The sequence below is a fragment of the Fukomys damarensis genome, unplaced genomic scaffold, assembly GCF_012274545.1.
Source record: "Fukomys damarensis isolate Sample0158 unplaced genomic scaffold, DMR_v1.0_HiC HiC_scaffold_16, whole genome shotgun sequence".
Taxonomy (NCBI): Eukaryota; Metazoa; Chordata; class Mammalia; order Rodentia; family Bathyergidae; genus Fukomys; species Fukomys damarensis.
Genome location: NW_022900928.1, coordinates 4,597,594 through 4,622,862, shown reverse-complemented (window position 1 = coordinate 4,622,862; position 25,269 = coordinate 4,597,594). Strand labels below are relative to the sequence as shown.

Genomic DNA, 25,269 nt, shown 5'->3' with positions numbered 1-25,269 from the left:
GGCCCAGACCACGCCTTCCACTCACCTAGGCCCAGAAGTGCGCTCGCGCCGCGACCACTGCGCTCCACCGGGGTGACCCGGCGCGCGCCACACGCCACCACAGATTCAAACCCAAGCCAGCTTCCTCGCTGTCGCTTCTCATTGGCTAGCCCCCTCCGTGACGTCACCACGTCGGACGTTGGCCCCGGCGCGTGCCGCCGTTGGGCGTCAGTGGGCTGGGTTTGAGGGCTGGGAGGAAGCTGCTTGGTGGCTCGTCGCCTTGGAAACGCGAGAGGCCGTTTCCGGAGGTGGGGCCCGCGGTGGGCGTGGCTAGCCGTGGGGGCAGGTGGGCAGCAGGCGCCTGCCGGTGAGTCCTGATTGGGACTAGCCCAGATAGCAGCAACCTACATAAGTGCAGCGTGGGGCAGAGCCCGGGCCGCTCCCTGGCATCCACCTCCTTCCTTGCTAGTCCTGGTCTTTGGCTCCAGCCCCCTGGCTTGGTTTCATCAGCATGGCCACGCCACTCCCACCAGGGCTGATTGTGGATCTGTTCCACGCCTGGCTGCTTTTCTAGGTCTGTAAGGACGACTCCAGGAAATGCTTTCACTTAATGAAACTGACCTCGTTATTGGGTGAAGCGATTTTTAAGTCTCAGTTCGTACATAGCATTTCAGAATGTTCACTTTGACAGGAGAAAATAAATGCCTGGGGAAGAAAGGGAAATGTCTTTGCTGAGATAACTCATTTTCATTTGTAAGGATATTTTATGTTATTGTATCATTTTTCTTTGTTTTTTTGCGGTGGTAAGAGCCAAACTCAAGGCCTCGTGTGTGCTTGGCAAACCTACTACTGAGCTACATCCCAAGCTCTTCTGTATATTTTAAAATAGTATTTGAATTGCCTTCTTGTTCTTTATATTACTGTAGATATTTATGGAGCAAGTATTGATTGTGGGTATTAGGTACCCCAAAATAAGCAGTAAAGTTAAAATCCCTATACTGCTGGACCTTACAGTTTAGTAATTCAGTATCACTGTATAAATAGGATACATGAGTGCAGCGAATTATAAATGAAAACCCCCCCACAGATTTTGCGTTCATTGCTATTGAAGACAATCAGGAGTAATGTAGTATGTATGATGTGTTGTATAATTGTTTCTGAGCAGTGAAAGACCCCCCAATAAAGCCACTTATTTCTGGTTGTCGTATGTATCTTAGCTAACAGAATACTTATTTGTGTGGTGCTGAATTTGGTAATAAAATTGAGAAGCCTCTTTTTTAATTACACATATGTTCTCACTAAATAACACCATTGATGTCTCAGGCTTTTATCACCTTACATATGTTAGTATCTTGATTCTCAAAACAGTCCATGAGATGTATATGTTGTTACTTTCATTTTGGTGATAGAAAACTGATGTTTCAGAAAATCCAAAAGCCAGTTTAGCATTGAGCTGTTTGTCTCAGAAATACATTATGGGTTAAGTGACAGTAAAATGATACCTCACTGTAGCCTGAAAGTAGGCATATCCTTCCATTTTCTTATAATGACATAAATGTTTTATAGCTTCACAGTCGGACAGTTATTTCCACATGAACCCCAAGTACTTACTGTACCCTAAATTTCCATTCAATTCCCTTCGTGTATAGTACTGTCCTGCTTGTAAGTCTGTATTAAGGAATTGTACATTTTATTAAAGCGGAGAGATTTTCACATTATAGTTGATGCCATTAATGTGCCAGCTTTGTTTGGTAAGACATGAAGGAGGTATAACAGAAGGTAAGACAGTGGCGTATTTTGTAATGAATGGAGGGGAAAAACTTTCCAAACCTTTAGAGATAGGCAGAAAGAAATTCCCACGTTTTGTCAGAGATTAAAGTGCTGTATAATTGCCATGGTATTAGAATCCATATTTAAAGTACTTTCACAGTAAACCGAAGAAGAGAAAAGAAAAGCTAATTTAAAACAGCCCTAGACATATAAAAAAAAAGTAAAAGCGAATTCAATCCGCCTAATGGTGAGATTCCTTCTTCCCTCCAGGAAAGTCCCTCGCGAATCTCAGTGTATTACAGGGACCTTTCGCAGCCTCGGAACCAAAGGCGCTCGGGCCTCGGTTGCAGGCGGATGAGGGCCTGGTTTGTCCGTCCGTACCAGGTTCCCCCATGTCTGGGACTGACACGAGCGGGAAATTTCAGGCACGCCGGCACTATAGTGGTCATCTCTGGCTCCAGTCAGAGGGCAACAGAGAAATCTTCGTGCCTCAGGTGAGGAGAAGGCAGCGGAAGCCGCCCCGTCTAGTGCGCCGCGGCGGTCGGCGCTCGCCCCAGCCTGAGGCTGGGAATAGGGTGGATTCTCCCCTTTCACTTCCTCTGCCTTAGAGCCTGACCTCCCAGTGTTAGCCTTCCATTTGCAAACGGGATGCAAAGTCCCGCGAGGCCGGGCAGGTGTCAGCGTCCTTGGAGACCCGCTCCCTCGGAACTTTGTTGGAAGGTAACAGTCGACGGACTTAGGCAGGGTACCACACAACCTGCTATCCAGGTCTACTTCCCCTCCTCTACTCAGCCCTGTGACAAGCGAATGCACTTAACCCGAAGCCAGTGAAGACGGCTGACCTTAGAAGCCTGTGGAACACTCTGGTAGGAGCCACAGAGGAGAGGGAAAGCAGAGAAACGACCGACGAGGAAAACGAGATATTCATAGCCCTTCTCCCTGTTGACCCAACATAGTGGCCAATTCGTTCATAATAAAATCTTTAGGCTTTGTACCTTGAGTATAGTTGAATAAATACATAGAGATTGAATACTTTACAAGAAAACGAAAGACTGATGATGATAGCATACACCTTGCTTTTCCTCATGTAGTTCAGATTCCTGTATTGTAATTGCTGCCTTTTAAACATTATCAAAATCTAGACATAAGGTGTAGATTGTTTCAATAGTCCAAATTCTGTAGTATAGGGCTATACATTGAATGCTGTCTTCTGCCTACACCACAGCATACTATGATTTCTGAAAGGAGCAAGGCCAAGGCATTGGCTGCTGTTTCCTTCTAAAGAAATTAAATTAAATTATGAGATAATACACATGTATAGCATAGAGTCATTAAATTACATGAATTCATAAAATAGTACCAGTGGATTATACTTATAGAATGGGGGTGAGATTGCCGGTTCTGGGAATAGACTGTTCTATAGTTCTCTGTGTGATCTTTGGAAAATTATTTAATATCTCCTTTTTCCTCTTGTAAAATGGAATAATATGTACCTATAAAAGTGATGGTAAGGATTGAATGAGTTAGAACATGTCTTGTGCTAAGAGTAGTAAGTACTTAGGAAGTGCTAAATTAATATTGGACACCAATTTGAAAAGCATTACTAAGTTATAGGGTAGTTGAGTTTGTGTTGTGTAAGCAAGACATAATTAACAATTTCCCTAATTTGTCTTTGCTTAATATCCAGAAATATACTTAAAAACTTTAATTTTTAGTTTACCTTTTTTTGCCATTTTTTTCTGTATCATGATGCCACATAATCAGTGTATTATATTTTTAGTAAAGTTGACCTAAAAAAAAGTTATATTATTCTCAAGGTGATATCTTATTCAAGTTATTTTTACATAATATATATTCATATTCCATTCAGTTTTAGTCAACATGGGTGATTACCTTTTTAAATTTTCTGTCAAAAAGTAAATGAAGATATTTACTGGAATGTGTTTCTTTAAGAATTCTAAGAACATGTGGTTTTGGTAGCTTCAGTCAGATTTAATTTCCTAAAGTGAGGATTGATAAGAATGTGTATTCTGTGGGCTCTGGAATTTATCCATACATTCTTCTTTTTTTTCCCCAGGAAGACATTATTAAGCACCTAACAAACATCTAATTTTGTGGATATAGGGGTATAGGTCTTAACTCATAATCCATGAAGAAAAAAGAGTAGTGTTAACCAGGTATTTCAGTCATATTAAAAACTACTTCAAAGCAGTTGCATAAAATGCAGAATGTTTTCAAAAGATCTTCTATTAGTATTTCATAAATAACTTTTACCCTTTGAATTTAAAAGAATTACAACTTGCAGAAGAAAATGGTCTTAGTATGAGAAATTAAAGAAATATATCAATTGTTTACTTGACTTTTGAATATAGGGGTCAGACAAAGGTGGTGGCGTTGAGGTATAGTTCAGAGGTAGAATGTCTGCTAAGGATGAGTAGGCATTGGCATTAACTCCATCATCCCCACACCAACTGAACAAACAAACAAGAAAGGTGGATACAGGAAGCCAGAAGTGTACATAAAATCACAAACAGATGCAGGCTCTGTTAAGATGTTTCCTCAGAATCTAACCCTGAGAAATTCACAAGATTTTCAGTGGCTGCCATCCTCTGTTCTTTTTAGCTGTATGTGTCTAGTCTTTTCCCTGGAATGATCTTTTCTACAAATATGAGAATTTTGCATTATGAGAAAAATAAACAGAAAAGCTAGAAATCTGACTATCATTTAGGATATTTGTCATGCTTTTAGTCATCCAGATAGTTTTAAAAATAAATATTTTGAACTCATTCAACCCATTCTTCAGAAGTAAAGTTTGAAAATATATTTTTCTTAAAAAGATGACTGAATAACCACTTTTCTTCTCTCTGCTGGTTAAAACATGAATGGTTCTAGAGCTTGTTAGACCAATTAAAATTTATATTTGTTATGTTTCTGCGTTCACTTAGTTTCCTTATTTCATATAAGAAAGTCACCTTCACTTGCTCACATTTTTTGATGTATTAAATATTTCATAATAATGTGCTTTCTCCAAATTATTTTAACACTTTTAAAAAAAATCCAACAAGTATTGTATTTTAAATTTCTTTTCTAGATTTGTTGACCTACAGAATGCTTCGATACCCGTATTTATGTAGACGTATATATAAGGAGTGTTTTTCATACTGGTTGGAATCTGGCATACTTAATTTAGATCTCTGGCAAAAAAAATTACATACTACAGCAGGAAGATGTAATGAATATAAAACCCCAGCACAAGCAAGTCAAACTGGAGCCCAGGAATTGCACACATCTCAAAACAGAGATTCTGACACTGTGGCTAAATTACATATTCCAGTAATGGTGGATGAAGTCGTTCATTTTTTGGCACCACAGAAAGGGCAGGTGAGTGTATTTGTTTTGTGTTTTTTAACACGTTGAGATATAATTCACTTATGTAATAGTCACCATCTTAAAGGATACAGTCCAGAGTTGTTAGGATATTCATGAAGTTTTACAGTCATAACTCCTGTCTCTAATTCAGAAATTTCCTCTCTGTTGTAGTAAACCTCGTACCCATTTGCATTCAATCCCCATTGAATTCATTTCCTCAGCCCCTGGCCATCGCTTAGCTGCTTTCTATATTTATGGGTTTGCCTAGTGCAGACATTTGATATAGATTCATATAATAACATGGCATGTTGTGTTTGCTTCTTTTACTCAGTGCATTTTCAAGGTTTGCCCATGTCGTAGGATGTATTTGTACTTTGTTCCTTTTTTCCCAATGGTGTATGCAAGATAACTGGCCCCACTGAGCCACACTCCCAGCCCGACTGGTTCTTTTTGATGGCTGAATCAGCCCATCATATGGACATACTACATTTTGTTTATCCATTTATTGATTGGTTAGCATTTATATTGTTTCTACTTTGTAGCTGTTGTCAGTTGACTATTAGGAACATTTGTGTACAAGTTTTTATATGCACATATATTTTCAGTTCTTTGTTGGATATACCTAAGAGTTGTCAGGATCGTGTCTCTTGTGCTTTGGGTCTGTGATAAAATCTGACAGGGTTACTTGAGCAAAAACAACATGGCACAGTGATTAGACAACCACTGGATCCCTAACAGATGAGTGGCACGTACAGTGTGGATAAGGAGGTGATTCACGAACAGGGACAGTGTGGGTTTTCATCACATTGTTCAGAAAGGTACACAACTGAAAACTTTTGAATAATTTAATTCTGAAATAAACCAAGGATGATTGAAATCATGGAAAGTGAAAGTGCTGATAAAGAGGACTGATCTGTGTGATATTTTTGTTTATGTGCCTCTGTGTGTATGTATGTATGTGTGTGTGTTTGTGTGTGTGTGTGTGTGTGTAGAGAAAGGATTGGCTCATGGAGTGTGGAACCCTTCATCTGCAGGGTGGGCTTGCATGTTGGAGACCCAGGGAAGAAGAGTTGCTCTTGAGCCCAGAAGCAGTCAGTCTGCTGCCTGTCCCAGCAGGCCTCATTTCGATTGCATGAAGGGATTTGCTGATTGGTTGAGGCCTGTGTTCTGTGGGTAATCTGCTACATTAAGAGTCCTCCAGTGTAAATGTTGCTCTTACTCCAAAATCACCTTCACAGAAGTATTAATAATATTTGACCAGATTTTTGGGCACCGTGATCCAACCAAACTGATATATGAAATTAAATATCACACTTATCTTTCTTACAGTACTGCTAGCAGGATTAAATAAGATCTTTTTCATGAAAGGCTTAAATCAATGAGGAGGTCACAAAAATATTAGGTGATATAATATCCCAAAAAAGGATGGCAAGTTTTTGATAATTAAGTACATTCACACAAGAAAAATATATAAAGAGCAAATTTTTTCAAATGCCTGCTTATCTTGTAATACTGATAATGTTCTCAGTGTATTGACTTTAGAAATAAAACTTCTTACTGTAGAAGCTATTGCTTTTGCCTATTTCCATTTTAAAAGTCATGCCTTCCTCCTTTTCTCAACATGTAGGAGCACATGCAGATTAATAGCAAAGATTTAACAGCAAATATTCTGGAACTGGACTCTCTAGGCCCAAGTCTGTCTAGGATATGTGGCCAAGCCCACACCTACACCCCCACCCCACCCTACACTAAGTTCTGAGCTATACGTATAAGATATCCTAGATGAATATGATGCTGTTCATGTACAAGCCATCAACAATACAAAGTGGGTTTTCTTCATCATACAATTGTTTACCTTTCCTCAGACAGTGTTTACATAACAAAATTATTCCAGCATTCTTGTGTGTTAAGTCTATAGATCAATGCTGTCACATTGTAGGGACTCTAAAATAAATATACATAAGATATAAACTAAATAATTAAATGGGGCAAGACTTTGTGTTAAGTGCAACTTATTAAAATGAAATCTCTTCATTTTCTTAAAGATTCATAATGCAAAGATAGCAATGAAAACCTATACTGAAGTGCATTTTTAATGGTAGACTTAAATGTATATGATACATTTGTGCACATGCACACATAAATAATGTGTGTTGGGCAAGTGATACCAGTGGCTCGAATTTGACTTCTTGAACCTCAGAAACCAAAGACCCAGGATCAATTTACTGAACCCTAGTAGCAAAACCAAATATTTATCTTGTACTAACTCATGGAGTTGGGAAAAAAAAAACCAATCCTACCAAGTTTCCTAGTAAATTTGTAGCATATCTATCTTTTTTCTAAAACCAAATGTAACAAAATTGGATGACTCTACAACTTGACCTACTTGCCTGCCATTTCATCCCATCCGGATTCCTGACAAAAGTAATGGTGGTTTATTTTGACATCTCCATTGGTCTGATCTGGGATGGGTTTGCTAGTAACTTTTTATAGAAAGTTTAATTTTATGAGTGTTATTTCTGAAAACTTTCGTGTGAAGTACACGTAGAGACGATGTTATTCTTCCTCTTTGGCTGTCTGGCAGACAGCTTTATTCACTATTCCCTTAATCTTCAAGTAATAAAAAACTGGTGACAGTCCTGGGACAAGAAAGGTTTTCTTTCCTCCCCGAATCCATTATTTGCCTCTCTTTCTTCCTGAGCCTTTTCCCCAAAATCATTTTCCTGTGGAAAGTATGAGTCCTACATTCCCTCGTATCAGGCACCCACTCATATACTGTTTTGTACATCATCTTCTGGAGACTTTGCAGATGAAACTTCTGATCATAAGAAGAAGTTCACCAAACTTCTTGATACAATCTTAAGTGAGGTCCAGGGTATTTGATAGTTATTTGTTTATATTTTAATAATTAAAAGGTACTGATTTAAAGACAGATTTTTGGAATTTCTTCAAAATCACAGCTAGTTTACTACTGTGTACTGATATTAAATTAGATATATTTACAAATATTTAGTAGTTTGTATTATATGGAAAAGATATGCTCTTGTCTTCCACTCTTTTGTGAAGTATAGAAGGAACTATCGTTGTTTCTCCATGCTTAGTTTTTATCTCATATTCTGGGTAACATTTTGTAAGAATGTATTTAGTGACTTGGAAACGTATTCTTGCTTTGGAAATGTTTCACTGCGGGCTACCTTGTCAACTTTTCATTCCTAATTTCCAAAGGTGGAAGGAATAAGCATTATGGCATCTCATGGCTCCCAGGAGGGCTGAGTTCTAAGGAAGGCGCTGTTTGTGAGAAAGGACTCGTACTGATAGCAGTGCAGTTTCAGCCAAGTGCCTTGTCGTGGCCGTGCCTGCCTCCTTGTGTGCTTGCCGTGTGGACAGTTAGTTCATGCAGGTCTGTTGCTCGGAATGATAATGTCGCAAGTACTGTGCGCTCGATAAGCATTAACTGTTCTGATCACGGGGAAAGAGAGATGAGAGTTGGCACTTAATTTAAAAGAAAATTAAGGTGAAAAATGCCAGGAGATGGCAAAGGTGGAAGCAGTACATCTGGGACTTGGCTGTGTGGCTGGAGTGCCCCTCCTCGCTGCCTCGGGAGCCTGGGCGCAGCTGTGCTTTCCGCCCGCAGGGGAGACACCTTCCCGGAGTGGTATGTGGTTCTCCTTCGTATATGTGTAGCCTCGGATCGCAGTTTTCTGAGCTCGTTCATTCTGTGTATAACTCCCTTAGTATCCTGCTTCCTAGAAAGTTAGGGACATGTTTGTCTTGTTTGCCATTGTGTGTCCAGTGCTTGGCTGAGGTCTGCCACATAGAGGTCTCACAATGACATTTTAATCAAACGAATAAATGTTAGATATGCCGGAGGATAGATGTGAGGTGCCAGTGAGGTGAATGTCCCTTGGCTGTTGAGGTACCTCTCTGGCTTAGAACTTACATAACTGCAGCCTCCGTGTGGCAGGCCTTGTCTGACCTGGTAACTGGAGAAACTCAGTGATGGAACAAATGAAGACCAAGAAAATGAGCTGATATCTAAGTTGATGCAAGATAGGATTCATCATGATTAATCGGCTAAGGTTGCATTGTTTGGTGGATAAATATTCTGTTTTAATATGCTGACATGTGTTAAGAATTTTTAATATTAGATTTTCTGTAGTTGTCATGGCACTTCCATTGGTAAAATTTTTGCTTTAAAATTCCTTTAAAAATTTCCTTTAAAATTGTTTTAGTTTTTATTTTTTGTGGGGATTGAACCTAGGGCCTCATGCAAGTCAGGCAGGTTGGTGTTCTAACACTGAGCTACACTTCCAGGCTAATAGTTCTCTTCATAAAAACTGCATTGTGCTCTGTATCATGGAAATCTCTTACCATCAATAGCAATATTTTACTTGAACATCTTTGTAATCTTTAATGCAGAGTAAACATCAAAGAGAAAATGCTAGAGCTGTGTTTTCTCTCTTTAATAATGAATACTGGTGACCAAAGAGTTTATTTTGTTTGACACCAGATTTTCAAAGAGTTAGAAACTGTTGTGAGGGCAAGAGTAGCAGCACAGCAAGATAGTTGAACCCCTTGGAAAGACCTTTTAAGATTCAAATGGAATGAACTCTAGTGTAGTGTTGTTCTGCTTCTTAGAAGAGAGGTTTCTTTGAGAAAAAATTTCACATTGCATTTTATATTTGAAGAATGTTTCTGTCTTAAAACATCATGTAGCACATTAAATGGCCTTTGTATTAAAATGCCTTCTGGAGTGTGGTATTTCCAGTGCTGTGCTGGTAAATGTTTAACACTTGCCTCTGGGAGTGGGGCTTCGCTATGAATTAAAAAAAAAAGGCAAAACTCCTGAACTGTAGCATTTGCACATTTCTGTGTTACACACAGTCTTCCTGTTACCACTTTAAGCTGCCAGCCTGCGCTCCCCGATGTAGGTTTGGTCTCTACGTGCTTCTTCATCGGACTCCTGGATCTTCCACGCCCTGCTCATTCTGTACTCCCTTGCCCTCACTTTTCCCTTATAATCTATTGATCTGAGAACAACTTGTTTCATATTTTAAAGTCTGGGTTTGTGAACATATTCTTCAAGTGTCCATGGAAGGTTAGCCGCTGTCTTCTTTCATCTCAGAACCTTGTCCTTGTTAGCACTACAGAGTGCTTTACACCTCATTATTCCTTTTCTTTTGTTGCGGTTACACTGGAAGCTCACTGAGAATAGGAATAATGTTTTTGTCCTTTTTTGTATGTTACTAAGGATTGAACTCAGGGCCTCGCACATACTAGGCAAACACTCTGCCACAGAACTGCATACCCAGCCCTCTCATTTATTTTATTTTGAGATGGTCTAGCTGAAGTTGGCTGGCTTCCAGTTTAGGATCCTCCTGTCTCAGCCTCCAGGGCAGCTGGGATTGTAGGCCTTTGCTGGTATGCCTGGTTCTTTTTTGTGCTCCTAGCACCAGTAGGGTTCCTGATTCATAGTCGGAGGGGTACAAGTTTACATGAACTGTAATTATGCCGGTAATTTGTCAGTGTTATGAACTGATTGAATTTAACTGGCTTTCTCACTACACCATTGGGACCTGAGGAGAGCGCTGTCCTTGGGCTGTATTCACGCAATGATTCCTTACTTCATTTGTTTAATAAATTTAGAAAGAAGCCCTTTTGATTCTTTTAATAAATCTTAAAAAGATTACAAAGTATCGCCAGCCGGAGCTGGGGTGTGGCCTGTGGCGAGCAGTTCCTTCCACACGGGCATGGCAGGCTCAGTCTGCAGTGTCGCTCGCAGGAGTCTCAACCCGAACTCTGAGAGGGAGGCTTGCAATGGACGACCCGGCTTGAGAATAACCACCTACTGTTAAGGGAAGCATTTTAAAGGAAAACTGTGAAAGAGACAATGTTCTTTTCATATTACTTTGTAGTGTCCCGAAATTGATGATTGTTTTATAATGATATGAGAACATTTGAGCAAAATGTTTTGTTAATTTTACTTTGCATGTTTTTACTTTGTCTATGAATACTTTTTGAAGAATATCTTTCTTATATGTTTAAAAATCCTGTTAGTATTGAATTTCATGATTCATTTTGTGTTTATTCTAGGTAAAATTTTGTTAGTGACATATTTGTTATCTGTTACTTGGACTGTTGTTATCACTTATTGGGAACCTACACTGCCCAGGGAGCTATGGACATTTTGCATAGTGTTATTAAAATCTTTTAGATTACAGAGCAGCTGTATATCATTTAAATATTGAACTCCTATATTTGATTATTTAAAAAAGAATTTTATAAGATACGTTACAAAAATTATAGTTTCTCTAACTAAAGTAATCTGTACTAGTTAATTCCATATTACTCAAACTATCAAGTTTAGAAATTCTGTTTTGGGGAAGTATTAGAGGCGTATGGCTCTCACTGGTAAATTTACATGTTTTTTCTAATTAGAATGTATGTTAATGTTAATTTAAAATGCTTGTTCATAGCATTTTATGAGACATTTAAAAACTGATGCAGAATTTTTTTTTTATCTTTTCAAATTTACTTGATGTCTATAAAGAAATAAGGCCTTTTAGGTAAGAGTTACTTAGTTGTGTCCAAAATGTTAGTCTCTTAAGCGATGCTTTAATAAAAATACAACTCACACAAAATTCACAATATCATAGGCAATTTTTAAAAATAAAATAAGAGTTTTTGCTATTACTATTGAATGTGTGCAAAAGTGAATGCTTTATTTATTTATTTATTTTTGACTTTTTGAGATAGGTTCTCACTATGTAGTTCAGGCTGGTTTTGAACTCACTGTGTAGCTCAGGCAGTGATCCTACTGTCTCAGCCTCTCCAATGCTGGGATTACAGGAGTGTGCCACCATGCCCGGCATATGATACACTCCTTAAAAGTCTATGGCTGATAAAACCCCTAGATACAGGAGAGAATCTAAATGAGCTGGGAAAGGCAGTGACTTCCTTATGACACCAGAGGCATGGCTCATGAAAGAAAGCACTAATAAGTTGAGCTTCATTAAAACTCAGGAACTTTGCTCTCTGAAAGGAACTCTGCCAAGAAAATGCAAAAACAAGTCACAGACAGGAGAAAATATTTGCAGAAGATACAGGATTGTTACCCAAAGTACACACACACATTAAAAAAAAAATCTCTTAAAACTCAGTGGTAAAAAAAAAGCACAATGAAAAAGAATGGACAAAGATGTTAGCAGGCTTTAGAGAGGACGTTCAGAGGGCAAATGAACCTGTGAGAAGATGTCCCCCTCATTAAAGCAACACTGAGACGCCACTGCAGGCTGACATCTGACAATGCCAGATGCTAGCTGGGATGTGGAGCAAATGGAATGCTCCCTGCTGGCGGAAGTGCAGAATCCTTCAGAAGGCAGGAGGGCAGTTCTTACAGGACTGAGCGCACTCTCAGTATGCAGCCCAATGATCAGTCTTCTTGGTATTTTACCAAAGGAATTGAAGACATGGCCACACAAAATCTGCACAAGTTGCTGTGTTTATAGCAGCTTTGTTCATAATCACTAAATCTTGGAAGAAACCCACATGTTCTTCAATACATGATTGAATAAAGTAGGCTACTTCTAGACAGTGGAATGTCAGCCAGTGTTAAAAAGAAGTGACCTCTGAAGCAATGAAAAGAGTTGAAGAAACTAAGTGCTTATTTCTAAGTGACACAGCTATCAGAAAAGGGCACATATTGTAGGTGACGTATTGGAAAAGTATGATGTATTGATGGATACGCTGAGAAGATGCCTGGTTGCCAGGGTTTTGGGGAGGAGAGTCAGCAGAGTGCAGGGAAAACTTAGGTTAGTGAGACTACTTTGTGTGACACCCTAAGGTGGGTACATGTCATTATACCTTTGTCCAGACCGACAAAGTACACATCACCACAAGAGTGGTTTGGGATAATAGTGATGTGTTTGTGTAAATTCCCCAGTTGCAACAAATGCTCCACTCTGGTAGGGTCTGTTGATGTTGATGTTTGGGGATATTGCTTTTTAAAAGTATTTATACATGTTTACAATACATAATGATTATGTTTATCATGGGGAGTTTGTACATAGAACAGATGTACTATTTTTTTATCGGGAGGGAGACTGCTTTACAGTGGCAGAGAGTTTGTGGCTAATCTCTGTACCTTTCAGTTTTCCCATGTGAACACAGAATTGCCCTAAGATATGAAATGTGTTAAAAAGAAATTGATCCAGATAGCATAAAAAATAAATTATCTTCATGGTTAAGAAAATTGATACTCTTCCACGATTGGAAGCAATATATATATGGTGAATTTCCAACTTATTAAGCCCCATTTTCTGGTTCAGGAAATAGAGAGGACCTGAGAAAGCAGGAGCTCATTCTATATGGCAAGCCAGGGAGAGGACAGAGAGGCAAGGGAGGTTTTTCTGTTCCGAGAGCACATTCCTGTGAGTCATCCTGCATACTGGTCGCTCTCTATTTAGGTCAGCATTAGTCCCTGATCAATAGTCTAATCATAGCTACTGGAAGAAGCTGGGCCCACTGGTTCTGTCTTTTCCATTGTTCTTCTAAGTCCCATATTGTTTTTGTGAAGAGTGGTAGGAAGTGTACCTTGACTTTTTGAGTTCTCATAACATTTTATTTCACTTCCACTGCCCTCTTATATAACAAACTACTGAGCAGTAAGTAACATACTTAAATGTTACTTTGTAATAAACCAAGTTGCAGAGCCTTATAGTGACTCATCCTATACTGTTCTGTTATAAATAAATAATGTCTGGATGCTAGTGGCTATGCCCTTTGGGTGAAACAAATGCCATTACCAAGAGGTACTATGCACTTAAAGACTTTATTTTTCTTGATGAATGTTGTTTTAGAAGGTATGTGCAATTTTATCTTTTTTCATTTTTTTATAGACCATGAACTTGAGTTTTTAATCTTCAGTACTTGAGATATTGTTGTGTCACATTATATACTAATTTAGGTGCTTATTTTATCCTTGTCCTATTTATTTGCTCTGTCACATACAGTGGTTTTTTTTTTTTTTTTTTTTTTTTTGCTATTTATAATTAAATTCCAGATTAGAGTTTAATCCTTTTTGTATTCATTTTTTTCTTCTGGAAAGCAAAATAATTGTAGATATTGAATATATTGATAAAGATGGAGAATTTTCCACTTGAGGCCAGTGTATCTCTAGAGTATTTTTAATAACAACATAAAAAAAGAAAAAAAAGAAAGAATAACATAGACTTCTATAAGATTTTACTGTGGGATGTGATTTTATTGTTGCAAACACTTTTGGATACTCTTTCCTGTGCTTTTCATTGGTATTAATTTCAGTATTCTGTACAAAGTGTTGTGTCATACGTAGAAATAAGGGTAGAAAATGTCTCCGGTGCTTCTGTTCTACTGGTGCAGTGGCAGTAACTGAACATTCCTGGAAGTGACTGCTCCAGCTTCTAAGGAGATACAGCACATGCCTGTCCTCCAGGGCTTAGTTCATAGGCTCGGATGGCCCTGTGAGACCTTAGGGGTCTGTGTCAGGCCCGCAATCACCGGGCAGCTAGTGTGACCTCGTGCCCCTAGAGAGCAGATCCCTGGCCTCCTGGGCCCTTGAGTACGTGCCAGCCTGGGGCTGAGAGCTCGCTGAGTCCCTGCGCCAGTCCCAGCTTGCTGTGGAAGCCCGCCTCAGCTCGCTGGACTCCACGGAGCTGCGTCCTAGCTTGGTCTCATTTGCACAAGGAAACCTTGCGTTTTCTATAGCAGAGTGGAATGAGAAATCGCTCAAAAGCATGGGGTTAAACTGACGAGTGGCCTTGTGTAACTGAGGCTTATTAGCATGAAGATAGAGAAAGGGGGGCATCAAAGGGAGAAAACGAGAGGATGATTTGAAGGAAGAAGGTGTTAATATTTAGGAAGGATGCAAACTTGATACATTTCTGTCTTCTTTATATTATGTTTTCTTCAGCACTTAGCTACCCTAAGTCTCTTCTCTGTGGTGTTCAATTTAGTCTTACTTTCTAGTAGAAATAATGAAACAATTGCCTCTTGGCTGCTTCCCTACCTCCCATTTTAAGGGGGCATAGCGAAAATTTTGTCATAAAGGTGCAGAAACTCGGATGTACAAAACCCACATTTGTTATTTAGAATATTTCTATTGATGAATTATTAATTTTAATTTTATGAGTTTTATTATATTAAACAATGAATACTTAACAGGAAAAATAAAGTATTTAATTTTTAATATTTGAGTGTCATAAAAAAGCATCAAAATTTTTAGCATCAACATTTTTGGTGTACAAAGTCTAAAAAAAAAAAAACAGAAATAAGTTCCTATATGAACTACAATGAAAATACCAGTGGCACTACAGAGAAATCTTTACTTCAATTATCCCGCCTAAAGCAGTCTTTACACGTGACCACAGCACGTTCCACACCCAGGCATATTGCTGCTCACACTGACAGCACGTGTATTTTACTTTCCTGGCCTTTTTGTGGGACATACTTGATATCTCGCTGGTCTTGCTGCTTTGTCAGGAGGTTCTAATTATATTTCATAATGTGTAGTTAAAGCAACATAAAACATCAATAAAATAAAAATTTAAATTATTAATATGTATTGCACATTTAGAATAAACATTGAGATTTTCACATCAGCTGTGTACTTGCTTACAAAACCTAAAAGATAACATTAGAAATAAATTCCTATATGAAATACAGTGAAAATACCAATAGAACTATATGACAAAAAGCATCTTTACTTCATTTGTCACACCCCAGGCAGTCTTCACACGTGACAAGTGCATGTTGCATTGACACATCTTGCTTAGACTGACAGCACATGTGCTTAGTTTTCCTTTCCTATGTGGCAGGCCATTCTTCCCACCTCTCTTGTCTTCCTGTTTTTGTCAGGAGCTTCCTGCTGTATCGTACAACATGCACTTAGCAGGGAAATCAGATATCAATAAAATAAAACATCAAACTTGTAACAAATGCTTAGAATTGACATCAACATTTTTACAGCAGCTGTATAGTTGCTTACAAAACTAAAAGATAGCAACATAAATAAAAACTTACATGAATTGCACTATGAATTACATGAAATGCAAACTAAACTTTACCGCAGAAATTCTTTGCTTCAACTGTCACACCCAAGGCAGTCTTCACACATAAAAACTGCATACTCTTGAGCAAGTATCGCTTACTCTAATAGCATGCATATTTTGTTTTCCTGTCCTTTCCTGTAGAGCACAGTTGACATGTTTTGGTTTTCATGTTGTCATAGTAGGCCTTTGTGCCTGCCTGTTCACCTGTCAGTTCACCAGTGTGCTCCACAATTTTTTACATAATTCGCTGAGCAGAAACATTTTGTCTTTCATCTGCTGTAAATGATTTCTTACGAATTCCTTTCCCAGTCCTCTAAGAAAATTTCTCAGGGGTATTTTCCACTTGTTATTTTCTTCATTAACTATTAAACTATTTATGCCACCATGTTTGGGACTGGATAAAATACAACTACTGGCCCATGCTTTGTGTTTCAAGTGACATCATAGTTGCTGTATAGTTCATCGACAGCATCCTCTCCCTCTTTGGTTTTGTTGTAGAAAGCTTCCATATCAGGCTTCTGATTGGTCAAAGTTTTCCTATTAGTTTCCATCAGGGTGCAGTGTTGACATCAGCAGTATCAGTTTGTTTTCTTTCTTTTGGTACTGGGGATTGAACTCAGGACCTTGTGCTTGCCAGGCTGATGTGATACCACTGAGTTACATCCCTGGCCCCAGTTCATTTTTCTTTGCCATACATGAGGCCAATGTAAATCTTTCTGAAATTCAAATACCATACTATACAATTCTCTGCTTCAAAATTGCAACATTTCATTTGGAATTTCTGCTTTGTTCCTGAGTACAGTTCCTATGCTGGTCAGCTTGTGCTGTTAGCAAGTGTAACATTGATTAAAAACTGGTAAACCAGTTGTCCAGTGTCACATTCTGCTTAGTTTGGGAGGTGGGACCAACAATTCTGTTCACATCATTTGGTTTATTACTACGTGACTAATGACCTGGTGGCTGAGTTCCAGGATAAATTTCTAAACTGACAGTATAATAAGTCTTTACATTTACAAGAACATAAATTTTTATGTCATATTTTGACCCATTGCCTTTCCATAAGTCTTTTACGTAACATTATATGAGTTTTCCATCAGTGTGGATTATGATCACTAAGGTGATTTCTTCTTTGGTCATTATATGTGAAGCCAAGATATTTTGAGTAGAAAGTTTCAAGATGACAAATGGGGGCTTAGGATGTGGCTCAGTGGGAGAGCACATACTCAGCATTTAAGAGACCCTGTGTACAATCCCGAGCAACAAAAAATATATACAAATAAAATAACCAAAACAGTAAATACTGGCATAAATGAACATGACCAGCTGCTCTTACAGGGAAGGTAGATCCATTATTTTCCGAAGGAAGAGTGAAGATAATGATGAAAGAGAAATGTTTATAAGGTTTTGTATTGATGTATTTATTTCAGCAACATCATGTCAGAAGTAGAAACCATATAGCTTTTGGTAAAACTTTCCCCAGGGAACTATCAGTTTAAAGCCACAGTTGATAGTATATGTTGTGGTTTGAATATATCCCCCTAAAGTTCCTGTGTTCAACACCTAATTCTCAAATTCATATGTTAATGGTATTTGTAGGTGGGGCCTTGAGGATGTCATTAGGATTAGATGAAATCATGATGATGGCATTAGTTAGTGGCTTTGTAAGAAGAGGTAGACAGCTAGGTTGCAATGGTGCATGCCCGTAATCCCAGATACTCGGGAAGCCAAGGCAGGAGAATTGAATGTCTGAGGCCAGCCCAGGCAGTTTAGTGAGTTCCTGTCTCAAATAAATTTAGAAACATAGATACACAGATAGACTGATGGGAGTGTATAGCTCACCAGGCAGTGTAGTGAGACCTTGTGTCAAAGAAAGAAGGAAGGCAGGAAGGCAGGAAAGAGGCAGGCAAACTAGGGATGTTGCTCAGTATTCCTGGGTTCAGTGTGGTGGGGGAGAAGGGAACTGCCCTATGTGCTTGTTCCTTCTCACCATGTGGTGACCTCTAGTGCCTTACAGGGCAGGAGAAGGTCCTCACCACATGCAAGAAAGTACAAGTACCCTGATCTTGGGACTTCCTGGCCTCCAGAACCATGAGCCAAATAAACTTCTCTGAAAATCAGGAGTGACAAATAATGTTAGTGTCAAATACTCCATTTCCTGCGTGATTTGCATGGGGATTGACACTATTCTGTTTTAGTGCTCATGTTACTATCTCTGACTCTCTGTAACTAGATAAAAGAAAATAAGTATCCATCCAAAATTTTGGGTAGTTCTTGGTGTATTCTGTGTTGAATTTTTGTTAGCTGATTTGACACATTTGCTTTTTTAACTACACATGGGATAAATTTGAACAACAGTGTTTTAAATCATACTTTGTTGTATCTCTGTAAAGGGAAGTAAATAGTTAAATTTGAAAACAATAAACCCTTTTCAATGCATATATTTGATTTAGATTAAATTCACAGAATTTATCACAGAATCACAGTCACTGCTTTAATTGTTATTTTTTTTCCACCTTTCTCCTGCTGTAACTTCTTATTTTTGTCTCTTTTTTTTTTGGAACAGTATCTTCTAATCTCTAATCTTTCTGAAGTATAAACTTTGGTTACCTGAGAGTATATGCTTCTAAATTAAACTTTTTTTTTTTTTTTTTTTGTATTGGGCATTGAGCCCAGCGACTTAGCACACACCTACATTTCCAGCTATTTTAAATTTTTATTCTGAGACAAGCTCTCACTTAGTCACTAAGTTGCTCACTTTGTGCTTGACTTTGTGTTCCTCCTGCCTCAGCTTCCCAGGGTGCTGGTAAATTAACTATATCTTGATTGACTTGAGGTGGTAAGTCTGAATACTTATTCTTACTCTGTTTTATACAACAGTGATAATCTGAATTATGTAAATTTTTCCCTACTTTAATCCCCACATAGCTGTGCATTTCTGAGTGCTTTTTTGGGAGTGGGGACTCGTGCTCCTTTCATAGTATGTTCATGTCTAGCACAGTCATCTTGACTAAATTTTCCCATAGCATTAAGCAGGTTGGGGCCTTGCTTGCTGAAAGCAGCAGCACATTAAGTCAGAAAGCCCAGAATATCCGTGCCTTAGGCACATGGCTGACACCCCACTTTTGGTCTTTATTTGGAAAATGACTTTTCAGGGGTGCCTGCATGGCTACTGTGTTTAAGCTTTCAGCTTCTATCCCTGATACTTTCTGTCCCACTTGCTTGGCTCTTTTTCTTTTCCTTCTCCTTAGCATCTGTTGCTATACTTTTCATCCTCTTTTGCTTCTCCTCTGTCTGTCCCCCTCCTCCTCTGTTCCCTGTGCTACCCCTTTCCTTCACAGCACGTCGTCATGAAAACTTCAACTGTGTCTGTTTCTTTCCTGCTGATTTCATTCTTTTTTTTTTTTTTTTTGGTACCAGGTATCGAACTCGGGTCCTTGCTTTTTCAAGACAGGTGGTGGAACCACTGAGCTAAATAACCGGCCATTTTTCCTGCTGATTTCTCAGTGGTAAGGATAGTGTGTGGTGTGTAGAAGGTGCACTGTCAATATCTGTGGAAATCATTGCTGAAGGCAGGAATGGACAGAAAGATTGCTGTGAAGGAGACGTGGAGGAGAAGGATTGAGCAAGGCATCAGGAGGGGAGAGGGAAGGACAGGGAGAATGAAAGGTCGATAGTGAGCTGTTTAATCTGAGTTTCAGTGTGAAAATGCGACTGTTTGCTCATTTTTCACTCATTTTGTGTTGGGCCTTCTATGTGCAGCACTCCTCATGGTCAGGATACAGTATGAGGCAAAATGATGGCATGATTTTATCTCCTAAGGGGCTTACAGTTTAGCAGGACAGATAAACATTAATCAAGCAGTCATCTGAGTGAATGTGAAAGAATAAATGGTTCTCTGAGGCCTCTTAATAGGATGATTTCCATTGGTGAGGCTCGCACAGGAGGAAGTGCCCATTAGCTGAAGTTCTGGAGAATTATATAGATTAAGAGGAGACCCGAGAACCTTTCAGAGAGCAAAGGGAGCAAGTGCAAAGGTTCTTTGCTGAGCAGGATCATGATGAGTGAGAAGGACTGTAAGAAAGCACCTGGGCAACGAGCACCCAGGCAAGGTGGTTCTGAAAGATGAGGCTAGGGAGGGAGGCATGGGTCAGGGTGTGTTAGATTCACCTCTTAAAGAGATAGAATGGATTGGTGCCGACCTGACACGAGGCTTTGTCCAGACAAGAGATAAGGAGTGGTAATAGTTTTTGATTGGAGAGGGGTAGACAGAGTGGAGAGATATTTAGGAAGCAAAAGCAGAGGACAAAGCTGACGTTATTAAACACAGTCTGAGATTAGGTTGCTGTAACGGTTACCATTAATGTTCCCTTCTGCAGTACACAGTTATTCCCGAGTTCTGAAGGAATGCAGGTGTCAGTCACGTCAAGGACTCAGCAGACCCAATGTCAGCCTGCTGGTGCCATCTTGCTCTGTCCTCCTGTGGCCATGGGGGGGCACGAAAGCCTTGCCTCCTTATAGCATGGCAGCAGGGAGCACAGCTTCTATATCTGAATTGTGGGAGGACACAAGCACTACATTTAATAAGTGTCAGTCATTGAAATGCCAGACACCAGGTCGTTCTAAAGGATAGAAGTTTATGGGGCTCACAGTTCTGGAGGCCAGGAAGTCCCAAGAGCACGTTGCTGGTGCCTTCTCGGTGTGTGGTGAGGATCACATTCCATCTTTATATCATGCACTGGGTCAAGGCCTGGGATTCAAAAAGGAGTCTGCTTGCAGTGCAATAAAACTTTCTATGTGATTTTTGTCTGTAGCTCTATCAAGGTAGATTACTCTGTGGTCAAAATGAAGGAAACATTAATTCTATCTGGAGTCTCCTAGAACAGATAAAGGGTATTGAAGAGTTAGAAGCAATGGGTTTTCTAAGTGGATAAAATGGTGCTGGGGAGCACAGACAGGGAAACTACTTGTTTACTGACAAAACGGCAAGGAGAAAGCAGCGTTTACTCAAGAAAGCAGAAGTGGGAAACATGAAGGACTATGGGAAGTTCCTCCTGCGGGAGTCCAGGAGCCTTGCCACGTTCCTTTCTCTCTTTGCCCTCAGGTCTGGCCTGGAACCCCCCCAGAGTTGAAGCTTATTTGAGAGTAGAAATAGCCAGTTGAGTGAGTTTGAAGAGAGGGCAAGCATCTGAAATACCCACGAAGAACTAGAGGTAGGAACTAAGTGTGGATATTGAATGTGCAATGTAGGTGGTGCTCGAATTATTGAGGGTGGATATGAGTGTTGAGGCAGAAAGAAAAGAAACCTTGGATGATATTAATACTGAGTATCAAAGCTGGATAAGCATCTCTGAAGCAGAAAAGAAGGGTTGAGAGAAGTTGCTAGTTACATAAAGTAAGTTGCACTATGAATGGCTTCCAGTCTAATCTTCATTATTTTGAGTCCACTGGTCTAAGACTTGAAGGAAACTTGTTCTTTGGCCCTGTGAGTGACTCAAACAGAAGGTTAAAGTCATTTATAATACCTTTGGTACTTAGAGTTTTTCCAAAATATGTAGGATATTTTGCCTGCTATTGTTAATATTTCTTGAAGTTCTAAAACACCCACTAGTTGGCTCAATGACTCCATTACTGTATTTCATCTAGAAACCAAATCTGTGAAGAGACTTATGAAAGAAAGTTTCCATTGCTATTATTTAATGTACAATTAGCATTACTACATCTATCCAACTGAACTAATACTTTCATCACTAGCAGACCTGACAGATTTATTTATGTAAAAGCACACCATAGAAATTGCTCAGACAGTCCAAAGGCTGTCAGCTTGCTGGACAGGTTACAATCTCTGGTCCATTATTAGAATTTTGCTATATTTCTTTTAATGAGTTTATAGCTTCATTACTTTGGGTAATATTCAGCATACTAGCTGTCCTATGCCTTCAGGGACTGGCCTGTGTTCTGTGTTAGTTAAATGACAAGGAAGACCCACTTGCATTGTGAATGTGATTTTTTAATTGTGTCTTTTCTTCTGCACTTGAAGAATTACAGTACTCACACTTACCAGAGAAGAGGGCAGGGTCTTGCATGTGAATTTCCATTGAACGCTCTGTGGGCATTTTCTCAGGGTAACTCTTCTAAACCTGGCAGGAAGATTATTCTCACATTTCCATGGTAGTGGTGCTGTACAGATTGGGTAAAAATATGAGTAGAAAACCAGGACTAACTGCTCAATCTCTAGATGGATGTGTGCTGCTACTTACTAGTTACTGCTGTGGGTTGCTCCTCTGAGATTCGTGTGTTTAGAGCACTTCACTGCCTTTCGAGTATCCCAGAGTAGCTGTGCAGTGGAAGTATTCCTTGAGCGAGTTTATGTTAAACTTGCTCTCTTTCAGTCATCAGTAGTCATAAATTCCATGCTACTTTTTTTCAGGAAGTATGGACGGATGAATGTGTGCTCACACTCTGTTCCTTACTCTATGCTCAGGAAAAGCTTAATAGTCAGCAACTCATTCTATTATTTACATCATCTTTCTGGTGGAGCTTATTAGGGCAGCAGTTAGATCAAGACACATGGTGTTTTTGGTATTCTGATTACCATGAGGAATCTCTGAAAAGTTGTAAGGGAAGGAGTTAAATTTCCATCTTTCATAGGGTACTTGGATGGACTCTAACATTTTCTATCAAAGATATAAATATTTGAACCATAATAGCAGTGATTAGTGTGTAGAAGGAAGGACTTGAAGAATAAGTAGTTGTGATGAATTAGGTGAAGAAGGGGAAAAAGCTAAGATGCCTGTGTGTGTGTGTGTGTGTGTGTGTGTGTGTAAGTAACCCGATGGGAGTACTGCTGCATGATTCAGAGAAGAATGGAGGAAAACCAGGCTTTGAGGGAGTCAGTAAATTGAAGCTTGTTCTTGTGTATTTGGAATACTCAATGGACATCTAGAAGTCAGTTTTCTAGAATATTTTGAAGCATGGAAAAGAAGACCAGAGTAGGAATAATCATTTAAGGAATCAGCATGGCTGAGAATGAGGTCAATCAGTGATCATATGTTTGCAAACTGGTGCACAGAGGAGAGGAACTTGAAGGAAATTAACTAACATATTGTGAATTTAATGGCAGAGGATGCCCTGAGGATGGAGAACAGTAGGGAGAAGGTATATGGAGAGACAAGAATCTGGTAGCAGGGCTGCCAAGGGAATGGAGTTGGAACACACAGGGGCATCAACTGTGGAGTGTGCACCAGAATTTCAAAGAGGTAGAGTGGAGGGAGACCTTAGGGAACCCAGGAGTAATGGCGCAGCAGGAATCAGGTTCTTGTGTGGAGACATAGGAGAAAGCAAATGTATCATGGGAGGGGTTGCGGGAGATAATTGAAATGATAAAATAGTCATCCAGGTTTTGTAATATACTTGCCTCGTACTTGGCTGTTCAGTTTGTGCACTCATGAAAACTCACTATATGATAATGGTTTTTCCAACCTGCCCATCAGTCTGATATTGGGGCCTTGCTGATGGAGAGAAAGTAGTTCCAGTGAGCCTGCAGCTCTGGGCTGGCTAGGGATGGGAGAGTCCCAAAGGGCTCCCCTAGACTGATGAGGCCTGAGGAGGCTGTACTACGGAGGTGGGCAGGAGGACAAAGGACAGAGGACAGGTGGACAGAAGCCATTCTTCAGGCAGCCCTGACTTCCTGTGACTCTGCGGAGACCCTGGTTGGTGCCGGGTCAGGTGGCCGATGTACCAGCTGCACTTTGCCCAACTGCATTTCATTTCATCTAAGATATCACCCTTTTCATGTGCCCATCCCTCCATGGATATGATAGGGTAGAGGAGGCTGTTTTCTAGGTACAAGATCAAGACCAGGCTGAACATTTTCTGAAAGTATCAGTGCTTCCCATATAAAGCCAGGAGCACGGCAAGGGAGTGCATTTAAGAACATTTAGGTGCATAGGTCCCCTGGGTCACGCCGTGTTGGTTCCCCAGTGGCCCTGTGCTGTGGCATCTCAGAAGAGGGCAGAAGGCAGGACTGGTGTCCAGCAGACCCCTGGAATGAGATGACCCCTGGACTGTGCCGGCCACACGTGCTTTATCTGAGGGTGTTGGGCCACTTGGGCCCTAGAGTTCATGTTTGTAAACTGCTCTCTGGAAACATTTTTTTTTTCTTTTTATTGAGGTTATTGGTACAATTTAGGTATACAATACAATTACATTCATCATTGGGATTCTGTACCTTTACATAATAGGTCTTGATTCTCATTTTTCCCCTTGTCCCTGCCCTCCCTTCACCCCCTCCTCCCCTCCCCATTTACAAACACTTTATTTCCATTTTTTCAGTTTCTCATATTTTTTTCCTCTCTCTTATTACCTTTCCCCCACCCTTCCCACTTTCCTTACACCTTTAGTCCTTTACTTCCTATTTCACATTATTAATTGTCTCATTAGGATCCTGTGTACTATTATAGTTTTTCACACCAAAGAAACTATTCGGTATTTCAGTTAAAGAAATCTCTGTATGAACATTAAAAATAGGGAATCCTAAAATAAAACTAAAAAGGAAAGTAAAAGAGAAAAGGCAATGATGTAACATCAAAATAATCCTTAATTCTGGAGATGAAAATGGTCCCTGAACATATTTAAATTGCTTCTCGCTCTTATAGTTTTATCTTATTCTTTTTTCATTATTTAGAGAATACTTTATTAGTTTCTGTAATCAAACCAACGTAGATATGACCTTACATATTTAGTACGATGTGTTACCCCTGTACACAGGGAAAAAATAAAATAAAAAATAAAAATAAATTAACATTTCTAGACCAATATGGTTGTCCATTTCTGTACAATGCCAAGTCAACACAGTAAATTGGGATGGCATTTTCCAAAGTTTCCCAAAATTCAATTTATATATATATATATGTGTGTGTGTGTGTGTGTGTTTGTGTGTGTGTATATATATATATATAGATATATATATATATATAGACTAATAATAGTATGTTATGCATCAATAGCAGCAACAGCTTTTCCAGGTTCTGCAGTCATCTGAACAAAATTATAGACATTCAGCACA

At 39.4% G+C, this 25,269-nt stretch overlaps 2 protein-coding genes across 6 annotated transcripts in view; one reads left to right on the top strand and one right to left on the bottom strand.

The window, feature by feature from the left end:
• The window catches only part of Kif18a (kinesin family member 18A), a 53,267-nt gene extending 53,098 nt beyond the window's left edge, over positions 1-169 (bottom strand). For 2 of the 4 annotated variants that reach the window (XM_010640441.2, XM_010640440.2), the window contains exon 1: positions 26-166. The gene's annotated coding sequence lies outside the window, so the exon portion shown is untranslated. Of the gene's footprint in view, positions 1-25 lie in introns of all 4 variants that reach the window. The other 2 variants (XM_010640444.3, XM_010640445.2) reach the window with 2 other exon arrangements.
• A 115-nt stretch (positions 170-284) lies between these two features.
• The window catches only part of Mettl15 (methyltransferase like 15), a 192,375-nt gene continuing 167,390 nt past the window's right edge, over positions 285-25,269 (top strand). For both annotated transcript variants that reach the window (XM_010640439.3, XM_010640438.3), the window contains exons 1-3: positions 285-346; positions 2,020-2,243; positions 4,841-5,130. In XM_010640439.3, coding sequence (XP_010638741.1) covers positions 4,858-5,130 — 273 coding nt within the window. In that variant the 5' untranslated portion in view covers positions 285-346; positions 2,020-2,243; positions 4,841-4,857. The remainder of the gene's footprint in view (positions 347-2,019; positions 2,244-4,840; positions 5,131-25,269) is intronic.